Below are 13,580 nucleotides of genomic sequence, written 5' to 3' on the forward strand. Positions count from 1 at the left end.
TGGTTTTCAATTTACCGAAATAATATGGTCTAAATATTGTACCAGTTTGCCACCAATATGTCAATTTCAGCAAACATCCCAGTATGATTCAATGCAAAAAAAGCTATCAAACACACAGTGGTGAATTATTTAACATGTATTCCAACACTTTGACATAAGGACATCTTATTCATACAATTCATAGTATATAATAGTATATAAATCATATAATATTCAGTATATGATATATAAATACCATATATTATAGATATCATAAATATACAATTTAAATAATACCATATAATATAAATTATAAATAGATAATAATAAAATATAAATAGATTATATATTATATATATATTTATATTAGGGCTGGGCACGTTAACGCGTTATAAATGTGTTAACTAGCAATCGATTAACGGCGAGATGGCTACTAACGCTTCGGGTGCGCACCATGCTGACCTGGCCCCACTGGCGGACTCGATCAACAAGCTACGTGAAACTACGGAGGAACACGGCCGAAGGGGGCCGGATATCGAAGTAGCCCTGTCGGACCACAGTGACAGAATTGTCGGCCTCGAAGAAATGTGTGCGCCTCGCTAAAATATAGAAACTGTATTCTCGCTGACACAGTGGATGATCTTGAAAACAGATCGAGGCGGTGCAATCTAAGAGTGACCAACTTGACGGAGAAAATAGAACGGACTGATCCGGTCAAATTTATGTCGGGATTTTTTGCCGAGACCTTGGGAAGCGACTTATTCCCCACTCCGCCAACCTTGGACCCGGCGCACCGCGCTCGGCGCTCCGGACCCAACTCCAAACCAAGAACAATGATGGTGACCTTTCACTATTACCAGGACAAGGAACGCGCACTGAGAGTGAGTCGGGTCCGTGTACGTTTTGTTCGTTTGTTTTATGGTTCATTCGAAAATACGGAAATACCGTGGTTTCTTCGTTTTCTGTTTGAAACCAAAAACGGGAAAACAGAAAAACACTTCTGTTTGCCGTTTTTGTCGTCTGAAACCAAAAACGGGAAAACGGAAGTGCTTAAAACGAATGTCAAAATAAAAGAGAGGAAAAAGTAACTGGACTTGGGGAAACAAATAAATAGAGTGAAGCCGTGGGCTGAACTCCTTTAAACTTTGTCTGATCTCCCGACTCCGTTTGTTAACATGTTATAAGTGCACCTCACAGGCAGTTTAATATTCATTCCCATATATGTACACAGCAAGAATCAACTTTTCAATTAATCGTTTCATTCTTTAATGCAACTCAGTTCCTAATATAGTTTAATCAAAGTAACGTGTGTGTAGAGTTTTTATATATATATATATATATATATATATATATATATATAATTCCACCTCATTGTGCTGTTTCTTGAGTGACGCAGAGTAAAGCGTTTACCTTCTGTATCTGTTTCATTTTAGAACCAACCATTCCTACATGGAAGAGTGTGCATGTGTTGATCACGAGGCAATAAATATTGACAATTGAAAAATAAAGAGACAGTTGGTTTATTCTTATTAACCCTTTGATACACAAGCTGTGCAAACCCCTTCTAAGGTTATTTCACGCACGGCTGAGTGTTTCTTTGTTATATTGTTTTTGCAGTGATTTGAACCAAATAATTACACATTTAATATTTGAAATGGTTATTTGTCCATTTAGCACACTCACACAACCATACACAATACAACATTGTCCTCATGTGGCTGGGTGGTAGCAGCGTTTATTTTTTAACCCACATTTTCTCATTGCCTCTATAATATGGTGTTTGGAGGTGAGGCGTGCCCTCCATGCACCTCTTCATATGTGGCATGACAAGCTCCTTGATGAATAGCAGCAGTGCATTGGTCACACCAGTTGGTGTAGGCATTGAGGGTGGCCACATCCAGCACATTCAAAAAAACACATTCAAAAAAAGGGAAAACCTGCAATTAGAATTTAATCTACTATCAACCAAAAAAGCCGAACAACTACTGTTGTACTCTCGTGGCCGGTCATATGAGTATGGGGAACAGTCGGCTGCCGCCTCACGGCTGATCCCTGAAATTAAAGCTAGTCATGGAAACTTGAAATCAACCCCAAAAGAAATTAACAACGTTTTTGAGGCATATTACACTAAATTGTATTCCTCTGAATCCACCTCTACAAAAGGACCAATGACAACCTTTTTAGAAGGCCTTGGCTTCCCATGCCTTGAATCAGATAAAATCGCAGAGCTAGATAGGACAATAGAACTGGAATGCAGAGAGTGGCAAGACTCCGGGGCCCGATGGCTTTACGGCAGAGTTTTACAAAAAATTCAATGAGAAGCTTTCTCCAATTCTTCTTGGAATGTATCAGGAGTCACTGATTAATCTTCCACCTACTCTCTCACAAGCAACCATCACACTTTTACTAAAAAAAGACAAGGACCCGTCTGATTGTGGATCCTACCGGCCGATCTCACTTCTTAATGCAGATGCAGAAATCGTTGCAAAGGTACTGTCTTGCCGACTTGAAAATATTACCCCTTTAATTATTTCTGAAGACCACACTGGTGTCGTATTTCAAGCGACAGTGATGTTGAAGAGTGATGATGAAGGAATCTCCGCGGACACTGTCCTTTCTTGTAAGGAAGTTTATTACAGGAATCACAGGTCAAGACGAGCGTCTAGATCGCTCGGAGAATCTTCCCGGTCAATATGAAGTTCTGCTGTCCAGTGCGAGGCAGCTCAGTTATATAGAGAAGATGTTGTGAGCAAAACTGGTGATAACATAACGTCATACAGGGGCCTCTAACCTAAACACATATGTTCCAACCACAAGAACGAGTACCATATATGGACCGATAGTTTTGATCTGAGCCTCTAAGCAGGCCTGAATATAACACACTGGTTTCATAAAAGATCCTACAGAAATTCGGGTTTGGTGATGTTTTCGCCTCCTGGATTAAACTCTTATATTCATCTCCGCAAGCGTGTGTCAGCACAAACTCAAAACGTTCCCCATATTTCTCTCTAACGACACGCCAAGTATTCCCACTTTCCCCCTTGCTTTTTGCAATTGCAATGGAACCACTCTCCACTTTTGCGAGGAGTACGGTGGGGTGGGATAGAACATCGTGTATCACTGTACGCAGATGACCTCTGTCCTTATCTGTCTGACTAACTGTAACTGAACCTGATTACTTAATTTTAGTTTTACAATGTTGTACTACGCAAACTATGTGAAAGAATGTGAAGGCCGTGGGTGGGTGATTGTGGATCTGTGGGTGGGTGTTTTTTTAACATTTTAAAATGTATTATTATTCTAACTTTTTTATTTTGTTTTGCCTTTGTTATTCATTTTATTTATTTATTTACTTTTGTTTTTTTCTGTTTTACTTTCCTGTTTTCGTCTTTACTATTGTAAACTGACTAACACATACACAACAAATGAAAATACTACAAAAAACAAGAGTATGACGAGTTGACAATTCTGTACATCAGGAAACAACCGCCTTTGGCAATTCTGCGAGACAATGCCAAGTCACAGGGCATGAAGTTGTGTGTGATCATTCAGCAGTTTTTAATACCCATGCAGGTTTGGAGACATTTTGAATCGAGTCCTGTTTCTTTTGCATACATTTTTGCATACATTTGCCTCAGAGGGCTTTACAATATGTCCACATACAACATCCTCTGTCCCAGGACAACGCATGATGAGAGCAAGGCAAGGCAAGGCAAGTTTATTTATATAGCACAATTCAGACACAAGGCCACTCAAAGTGCTTTACAGGGGCAAGATTAGAATACATAAAACACATTATAAAACATTTAAAAGCGAATTAAAGAAGCGAATAACAAAAAATGAAAACTCGATTTAAGCAAATAAAAGAAGCAAATAAAATGCAAATTGCAGGTTAAAATGGAAACAAAAAAGTCTTCAGACTTGATTTAAAAAAACAGAGTTGTAGCAGACCTCAAGTTCTCTGGGAGTTTGTTCCAGATTGTTGGTGCATAATAACTAAAAGCTGCTTCTCCTTGTTTAGTCCTAACTCTAGGGACTGTAAGTAGACCTGTCCCAGACGACCTAAGGGCTCTGGACGGTTCATAACTTATCAGCATATCAGTAATGTATTTTGGCCCTAAACCATTTAATGCTTTATAAACCAACATCAGTATTTTGAAATCAATTCTTTGAGTGACTGGATGCCAGTGTAAAGACCTCAGAACTGGGGTAATGTAATCTACTTTTTTGGTCCTAGTGAGGACTCGAGCAGCAGCGTTCTGAATTAGCTGAAGCTGTCTGATAGATTTTTTTGGAAGGCCAGCAAGGACACTGTTACAGTAGTCAAGTCTACTAAAGATAAATGCATGGACAAGTTTTTCTAAATCTTGCTGAGACATAAGCCCTTTAATTCTTGATATGTTTTTTAGGTGGTAGAAGGCAGATTTATTAATTGATTTTATGTGTTTCTTGAAATTCATGTCGGAGTCTACAACAACACCAAGATTTCTGGCTTGGGGTGTAGTCTCTAACATAATGGATGTAAGCTGTGCGCTGACTTTTAATTGTTCATCTTTGGCACCAAAGACAATTACTTCAGTTTTGTCTTTGTTTAATTGAAGGAAATTTTGGCACATCCAATCATTGATTTGTTCAATGCACTTACTCAGTGCCTGTATCGGACTGTAGTCTCCTGGTGATATGGTTATGTAAATTTGTGTGTCGTCTGCATAATTATGGTAGCATAATTTATTCTTATTCATAATCTGAGCTAGTGGGAGCATGTAGATGTTAAATAGAAGAGGGCCAAGAATGGAACCTTGGGGGACCCCGCATTCAATATTTGTCCGCTCAGATGTGAAATTGCCTATTGACACATAGTAGTCTCTATCCTTTAAGTAGGATTCAAACCAGCTTAGTACAGTTCCAGAAAGTCCAACCCAGTTTGCTAGTCGATCTAGTAATATGCTGTGGTCAACTGTGTCAAAGGCGGCACTGAGATCCAGTAAAACTAAGACAGAACTTTTGCCACTGTCTGTGTTTAAATGGATGTCATTGAGGACCTTAACCAGAGCAGTCTCAGTACTGTGGTGTTGTCGAAATCCTGACTGGAAGACATCAAAGCAGTTATTCATTGCTAAGTAGTTATTTAGCTGTTGATAAACAGCTTTTTCAATGATTTTACTTAAAAATGGTAGGTTAGATATGGGCCTATAATTTTTCATGAGTGATGTATCTAGATTGTTCTTTTTTATGAGTGGCTTGATGACTGCTGTTTTCAGGGCCTGTGGGAATACACCTGTCTGAAGGGACATGTTGACAATTTGTAGAACATCTGAGGCCATACAGCTAAAAACAGTTTTAAAGAAGCCTGTGGGCAGAATGTCAAGGCAACAGGATGAGGAGTTCAGGTGTTGTATAATGTCCTCCAGGTTTTTGTGGTTTATAAGATAAAATTCTATCATTGTATTAGAATTGATTTTAAGAGGGAACACATATGTTGAATTTGTTACTGATGCATTGACAGCCTGTCTAATTTTGTGAATTTTCTCAGTAAAGAAGGAGGCAAATTCATTGCAGGCCCTCGTGGAAAGATGCTCAGACGCTACTGGCACAGGAGGGTTTGTTAACCTGTCGACAGTAGCAAACATCGGCTTGGTGATGACCTGCGGGGTCCAGGCGAGACGGGGATGGGTGGAGCCCCCTCCTCTCTGCCCTGATATCTCTCCTGGTCTGAGCTGTCATCTGGGGCCGGCAGTTGTCCTTCGGCGCTGCTGCTACGCTGTGTTATCTTCTCCTCCTGGGCCTTGTCCTTGGCACGAACAGATTGGTGACGTAGGACATACATCACGTTGGATGTGAATAGTTTGACTCCAGCCTTATTTAGACAAAGTCCATCTGTCTTAAAAAGCTGCTTGCGGTTCCAGAAAATGTTTAACTTTTACTAGCAAGGAGGAGATAACATGAACTAGCCATCCTTCTGAGGACATATGTAGGACAAGATATGGTTTATCATATTGGTAATAATGGGAGGTTGTGGGTGGAGGTTATGCGGCAGATAGTGGGCCAGGCTCATCTCCCAGGCATCGATTAGATGGACATTCAGTCCTTTGAACATGGCTCTGAGTACCTTATCGCGCTGCAGTGAGAACCAGTCGCTGTTGGTAATTGTCTCATAAAGCGTCAAAGCTTTGGGGTTTGCGGTCCGGATGACGACCAGCGTGCCTGGAGCCCTGTCCAGCAGCCGCACCACCGCCCTGCGGATGCTCTGCAGCCTCCTGATGTAGATCGCCATGGGAAAAGTGCTGAAGTGAGACCAGATGCCAATGACTACAACAGTGTTGCTGTCTCCAACTAAGCCATCTAGCTCATTGGCAATGTAACAAAGCTCTCTAGTTGGGATGTTGGAAAAACGGAGAGGAGGACCGTGGCAGCGGAACGTCACTAAGATGTTGTTTGCATAGTCTAAGGCCATGAAAGGTCCACCTTGCTTTGAGCTGTGAAGATCAAACTCCTTAAGATCTGAAAGTATGACAGGGGGAAACATATTAGGCTGCAGTGGGAACAAAACCAAACTGTTGCATGAGATCCCTGTGGATCAGCTACCTGGTAGGGCTGCGTTGAGGAATTCAAACCACTGCCTGACGGTGGAGTCTCCATACATGTGGACCGCCTTGCCTTTCAGACACTCAGTGATGGCAGACTCGTTGAATTGGCGAACTGTGATGCCACTTAGTGCTCGCCACAAACCCTGGTAGTAATAACCAGAAGGTCCAGATGTCACAGTGCTGCTCTTCACCTTCAGCTGACCTGAGAGGAAGTTTAAAGTATAAGGGGGGTTTTATCCTCTCAAAAAACAAAACCAATTTGATTGTAAGAACCTCTTATGGATGCTACATCCTCCCAGCACACTTTCATTCTCTGTAGGACATTCAGTTTTGACTTATTGTTATTATATTCTGTAGTAAAATCATGCTGTACCTCCCTTTTTTGGCAACACAGTGACATTGGAAGGTCCTGAAGCCCGAATGGAGACTTTCATGTTGACACCACTGAAGGAAAAAAGCACACATAAAATGTCTTAAACATAACAACTCAATACAAGTAAAGGTGACAGACAATTTAAATAATTTAAAAAGGTTAAAACTAACAAGATTTAACATTTCATTATCCCACAAAACGTAACCCCGAAGAAATCAATTTAGTATGTTAAAGCTGCCCGTATCAATATTTTCATACAAGCAATGGGTCAATGAGTAATCTGTAATAGTAAAACACACTTCAATTAAACTCAAAAGCAAGCGCATTGAATACGGGCCATCAACTCGAAGTTGTCATATAACACGTCATACAATCTTATCAAAAACAAAATTAAGCACTCAGCTGTGTTATCACAAGTGGTCCATACTGGCCAGTGGCCGGTAGAGTAGAGAGTAGTGAGCCATAAGATGGGCACCCAAGAGATTGTGCAGTTTGCTGCATAAGAACGCGAGATTAACCGTGGCAAACACAGAGGTGCACACTCACTCAAAGACAGACGATTGATGGCATGATAAAATATACATTAATGACATAATACAAAATGTACAAGTAAAGTAGTGTTTGTATTATCCTTAGATTTGAAAGTTCTTCAGGGTCCCAACATGCTATGGCTCTCTTTGTCCCTCACCTTTGAAAGAGCTTCTCCTCCTTGGCCTTGAGGTTTTGTTTATATTCCCCCCCGACATGGTTGATCCTGGCGTCACAGCTCAGGTTCTTTGGCTTGTAGCAGAACCAAGGGTCACCTGTACGGAGGTCCGTGTGGTTGCACAGCGGCTCGGTTGGACGTAGGCAGACGTTACAGATGGTGGTTTCAGAGAGTGAGCCTGAGCGGAAGAGGCTCCTGAAGTAAATCCGGTCTGGCTGTTCTCGGGTCAGCCTGTCGAGCACTGAGATGGCCTCACTAGGGTGAACCAGCGTCACCTGATTGGATACAGATCCAGAGTTTTCAATAATAATCTACAATTCGGCATTAAAATTCACCATTGCTTTTGTTTGTAATGCAAAGGTCCTGTTGTTTATAAATAGACTAACATTTGGTAGTGGTAAATTTGCCAACCAGGAGGGCAGGCTTAGTGATCAATCATTTAAAAGATAGATTGTAGTGTGTAGGATTTAGGTGAATTTATGGCAGAGCTGCTAAATATAGATTTTTATCCTCATTATGATATCAACTTTAAAAAGCTGTTAAACTATTTTTTGTTGGTGCCTTTTGTGTACAATTGACGCTTTGCTAAGCCCCACCCCCTGATGCTTCTCAATCAACCAATCAATTCAATAAAAGAATGTTGGAACTACTTTCCCGTTATTTTTTAAATACAACATGTGGTTTCTTGTATTTTAATGGCCTGAAAGCAGAAGTAATATTGTTATAGTCAACAAATGGTTGCACATATCTTCATTTCCTCATATCACGCAGCCCCAATGTAATGACAAAAATGTATATAATATCCATAACTTTGTTTTCATTGGTGTATATTCACCTGAAACTAAGAATCATTGTGTTTTTGTTACCTTAGAATGAGTCCTTCATATTTACATAGGCACAAGGTCCTCCTCACAGAGTCTGCCATGTTACACTGCCATGTTTCTGAACCATTCGATATAGCGAGAGCCTTTTTATGTTTTTGCGTTACCCGAAGGCCAGTGTAGTTCTAAGAAACGGTTGCAAAGTTAGGTGTGAGCGGAGGGGTATTCATTGCAATGTGAAACCTCACCACTGCCACTAAATCATACACACAGAACCTTTAACATTATAGTTTTTAGCATCACCTCAACCTGTGCGTCTCCTTCCCAGAGTAAAGAGAAGACAGCAGAGTAGCTCCCATTCAGATGATCCACCACTTGCCCAGCAACACCAGCTTCAAGCGTCCGGTTGTGCAGCCGTGCGAGTAGGAAGTCCCCCCCAGACTTCTTGGGACGACCCTGGAAGTCACAGGTTTGTATCATGACCTCCAGCTGATCCCCGACATGCCACTGTCCTCCTCTCCTCCCTGGGAGAATGGTGAAGGTGCTGTGAGCAGGATCACTGGTCTGCTCCAAGGAAATAAGAGCTGGCAAAAGTGGCGTTTCAGGCCAAGCAGTGGAGTCTAGTATGAGGCGTTCCTCCAGAGCGTCCTGAGGGGACAGCGGCTGGAAGGTGCAGAAGCTGCGATTCATGGCAGGGCCAGAGGAGACTCTCGGGGCGAAGATGACTTTAGGCTGAAACTGGCAGAGGGTCGAGAGAGAGATGTTGACAAAGATGCAACAACTACTTCACTAAATGAAGCAAAAGGGCCAAGACGGAAGATCTTTCCCCACTCAAAATGACTTTGGGGAGTTGATAAGAATGATTGAAATTTATGTTTTCCGCCCTTCTCAACTTCCCCCACATTTACATTGACATTAAACCTTATAGTCCTCCCTTCATTCCCCAGCTGTTTTGGGGGATCTCTTGGCTCTTAACAACTATATATTTGGGACCCATTTCTTCAGATTCAGAAACCTGACGAATAATAAACATTTTTAACAGGGTCCAACCTTCACTAGATACGACCAAAACTTAAAGGTTCTCACCTCCGGATCGTCCATGTGACGTACCACAAAGATTAGGACAAAGACAGCCAAAGTTAGGAAGATGGCGCAGTACTCCCTTCTTACACAAGCTTTGGCCTTCATAATTCGTAATCACGCCTCATCTCTGGCTGCAGCATAGCACTTTGAAAATCAATAAACAAAGCACCTTGTTAAGCAAAATAATATTAGTTGTGAAAACTTGGACTGCATTGTGAAATGCTCTTTCTACAGAGCTGTTTTGACACAACTGTTTTGACATTGTCAGCCTTTCAATCATTATTTAAAAAAAACATGTTTCACTTTCATTAAATTAAAGGATGCCATTAAAGTAAGTATACCTAAAAACGTTAAGCTTATGCAGCTTGGTTTTTACAGTGCAGAGACCCCGAGTTTCAGGTTTATCTGAAAGAGTACCATTATGGTGTATGGCAAAATCAGACAATCTGATCTAAAATGTGGACTTTTGTAAATCCCAAATCTTCAAAGTCTGAAATGACTGTCCAGTGTTTACATTATTACACATATCCTGTTAAACTGTTACTATGGCAATGTGCCAAGAACACACAGATAAAGTTCAGCTTTCAGATACTGCAGTATTGACTTAACACAGTAATATATCATCCTGACCAGGGCCTTCTGCACAATGAGTACTTCTACTTTAGGCACTTGAAGTACACCGTGACTTTTGTACTTTTACTTGTATCAAGTTTTGAATGTGTGCCTTTTATAAACTGATATGTTTTTAAGTTGATGTAATTGACAAAGTATATGGTAACTATACAGCAAAGTAAATGTAATGGGGTACAAAGTAGTAATGGAGTATGAAGTAGCATAAAACAGTACTAAAAGTAAAATGCAAGTACCTCACAATTTCACACATGTACAGTATATTAGGTTACTGGCAACCTTTATTTTCATTATAAAATTTAAAAAAAAGTGTGTCTTACCTCAGCAGAGAATTATTGGGAGATTAATTTCATCACAGTGATGAAATCTGAGTGTGATCTGTCACTTTAGCTCCCACTGGTTTACTGTAAACTTTGCTCTCTTTGCTCGACTTCCAGGTTTTGCATTTGGGGGTAGTGACCACCCTCAGCACTGTATCATGCATCTCCGTCACAGCATTGATAAAATGGGTTAATGATTGGCTTATTTTCTGAAACCAAAAAGAGCTTTCTCTAAGAGTTTGCATGGAGACATAAAAAAAAGAAGGTAAACAAAGAGGTCGGCACATTATTTACAATGACCTCATCTTGTGAGGAAAGAGCCTGGAAGACGTTGAAATCAGGGAGTAAAAAGTTAAAATAGTTAAGTTCAAAGTTAAAAGCCATGAAGTGTCCAAAGTGGTTACCGCTAACCTGCTCACATTGAAAGACTGCTGCTGTTTTGCCTACGGCTCTGTTTTACCTAGCAGTGTTTTGCTTACGGTTGTTACTTATTTTACTTTTTTTTTTTTTTTATCACTCAACAGTTTTTTATTAGGTTCATTTAAATATATTAACATTAAGCATAAATACAACAATTAGACTTGTCAGACAATAATAAAGTACAGAATTACACTCACCCCGACACCCCTTTAATTATCTTTTACATGTAAATTTGCGTACTCACATACCCTGCATTTATTCCTGCATTTTCTTGATAACCCAAATTCCGTCCACGAGTACTTGACCACTCTAATTTGTTATAAAGGCCATTAGGTTTTTCCATGCTTGGTCAGTTTGGTTTGAACTGTTCTTTACTCTGGCAATCATATTTTCAAATGCAGCTGTCTCTGTCATGAGTTTGAGCCAGTCTGTGAGAGTGGGCGTATGTGAGCTCTTCCAGTTTCACATGATATGCCTGGCTGCCACCATGAAACCAGTTTGCTGAGGCCTGATGGAACCAGCTTCCACTTTCAGTCCGGGAGGCAGACACAGTCACCTCATTCAAGAATAGACTTAAGACTTTCCTGTTTGATAGTGCTTATAGTTAGGGCTGAATCAGGTTTGCCCTGGTTGAGCCCCTTGATATGCTGCTATAGGCTTATAGGCTGCTGGGGGATGTTTTAGGATACACTGAGCACCTATCTCCTCTTCTCTCTCTCCTTATGGATGAATTTACATCTCTCCATTGCACCTTATTAACTCTGCTTCCTCCCCGGAGTCGTTGTGACTTCACGTCTCATAGGGTCCATTGGACCTGGAGGTGTCTGATGCTGGTGAGCCGGCCTCCCGCGTTGGCCCTGCTGATGCCCCGCCCCCTCCTCTCTACCTCCTTCTGTTTCATGGATTGGAGTTCCATTCATACATTGTCATATTCATGTAATGTGTTTATGTAACTTTGTAAATGCTGTTCATTCTGTACACATGACATCTATTCATCTGTCCATCCGGGGAGAGGGATCCTCCTCTGTTGCTCTCCTGAAGGTTTCTTCCCTTTTTTCCCTGTGAAAGGTTATTTTTGGGGAGTTTTTCCTGATCCGATGTGAGGTCCTGGGACAGGGATGTCGTATGTGTACAGATTGTAAAGCCCTCTGAGGCAAATTTGTAATTTGTGATATTGGGCTATACAAAATAAACTGAATTGAATTGAATTGAATTGATGGCACTATTGATGTGTCCCCTAAGAAACACCCCAGACAGCAATCGACTCCGGGGCCGATCCGCCCTCAGGTCGGCAGATCAGCCCTACTGTCAGATGTGTCACAATCCGCAATCCGCATAATAATTAACTGCGGCCAACAGGCGGATGCCTCTCACTGTAACTGTATAGCAGAATATTGCAGGTGTATTTATATTGTATTTATATTGCACAGGTATATTGCACATGTATGTGCAATGTATATATATATATATATATATATATATATATATATATATAATATTTACAAAAAAAATATATATATATATAATGCAATGCATTCACGGTGTGTCAAAAATAAGCATAACAAAATACTGATTAAAAAATAGCCTCTTCCCGTATGCTGTGTTCTAGAACATTCTAGGGGGAAAGCTAGATGACAACTCAAACAACCAATCGCGTTCATGAAGTATGTCTACGCCCTACTTGAAGTTCCCAACTCATCATTTCAAACCTGTCTTTTCTAACCTGCTGCCCGCTGCACGCAAGTCTCTAAAAAGTGTTAGGTAAGTATTGCATTGAATATTGGTTGCTAAATCCTGGTCCACTCATTTGTCACAACCCTGTATCGACTACTGCAATGCCCTCCTCACCGGACTCCCCACCAAACTCATCAACAGACTGCAAATCATTCAGAACTCGGCCGCCCGGATCATCACCTGTACCAAATCATCGGACCACATCACTCCTGTACTCATCCAACTTCACTGGCTCCCTGTACAATACCGCATCGACTCCAAAAACCTTCTCACCTATAAAGCTCTCCACAATCTAGCCCCCACTTACCTCTACGACCTCCTTCAGGAATACACTTCCTCCCTTCCAAAAAGGCAACCCATTGGAGCACTCCCACATAGCGTGTAGAAAAGTGCGCATTTCTATGTTACATTTCCAACATTTATTATCCTGCATCAAGCCCATTTTATACAGTTTCAGAGGTGTAAAATAATATCTATGTACAATTTTGTAGTGAGTAAACGTGCTCCTTTCATCCCTTGTAGCCCAGCCTACCTTTGATATTATTTCTCGCCAAACATCTTCCTTAATCTCAATGTTGAGATCTTTTTGCCATACTAGTCTCAGGCCTTCGCACATTCCAGCTTGAATGTTTGACATATTACGATAGAATATTGAGGCAGATTGTGGGGTACAGGAAGCACTTAGGAACTCCTGAATCTTATTCCTCTTCTCTTTTCATCCAAACCCGGACCCCATGCTACTCCTCAGCTGTAAATACTTCCAGAAATCCCCCTTCTCATCTAAATTAAATGTTTCTTTAAGGTCCTCGAATGATTTAAATGAGCCGTCTCTGTAGAGATCTTTGATAACATGTATTCCTTTTGCCAGCAAAGTATCCCATATAAATACTTTTTTCCCTAAACAGATGAGAGGCTTATTGCAAGTGG

The 13,580-nt window shown here is 40.9% G+C and overlaps 1 protein-coding gene across 2 annotated transcripts; it reads right to left on the bottom strand.

Moving 5' to 3' along the window:
• Positions 1 to 1,724: 1,724 nt before the first annotated feature.
• On the bottom strand, positions 1,725 to 11,332 carry LOC117726332 (NXPE family member 3-like). 2 transcript variants are annotated; one of them, XM_034526552.1, is made up of 8 exons: positions 11,168 to 11,332; positions 10,500 to 10,708; positions 9,553 to 9,693; positions 8,770 to 9,204; positions 7,628 to 7,920; positions 6,940 to 7,010; positions 6,565 to 6,768; positions 1,725 to 6,480 (listed from the first exon to the last, which is right to left on the bottom strand). In XM_034526552.1, the coding sequence occupies exons 3-8, from the start codon at positions 9,652 to 9,654 to the stop codon at positions 5,927 to 5,929; spliced, it is 1,659 nt and encodes a 552-aa protein (XP_034382443.1). In that variant the 5' UTR covers positions 9,655 to 9,693; positions 10,500 to 10,708; positions 11,168 to 11,332; the 3' UTR covers positions 1,725 to 5,926. The 2 variants fall into 2 exon arrangements, with proteins under 2 accessions (XP_034382443.1, XP_034382444.1); XM_034526553.1 differs by having other exon boundaries at positions 11,164 to 11,332.
• Between the last annotated feature and the right edge of the window lie 2,248 nt (positions 11,333 to 13,580).

The sequence above is a fragment of the Cyclopterus lumpus genome, chromosome 23 (genome assembly GCF_009769545.1).
Source record: "Cyclopterus lumpus isolate fCycLum1 chromosome 23, fCycLum1.pri, whole genome shotgun sequence".
Classification (NCBI taxonomy): Eukaryota; Metazoa; Chordata; class Actinopteri; order Perciformes; family Cyclopteridae; genus Cyclopterus; species Cyclopterus lumpus.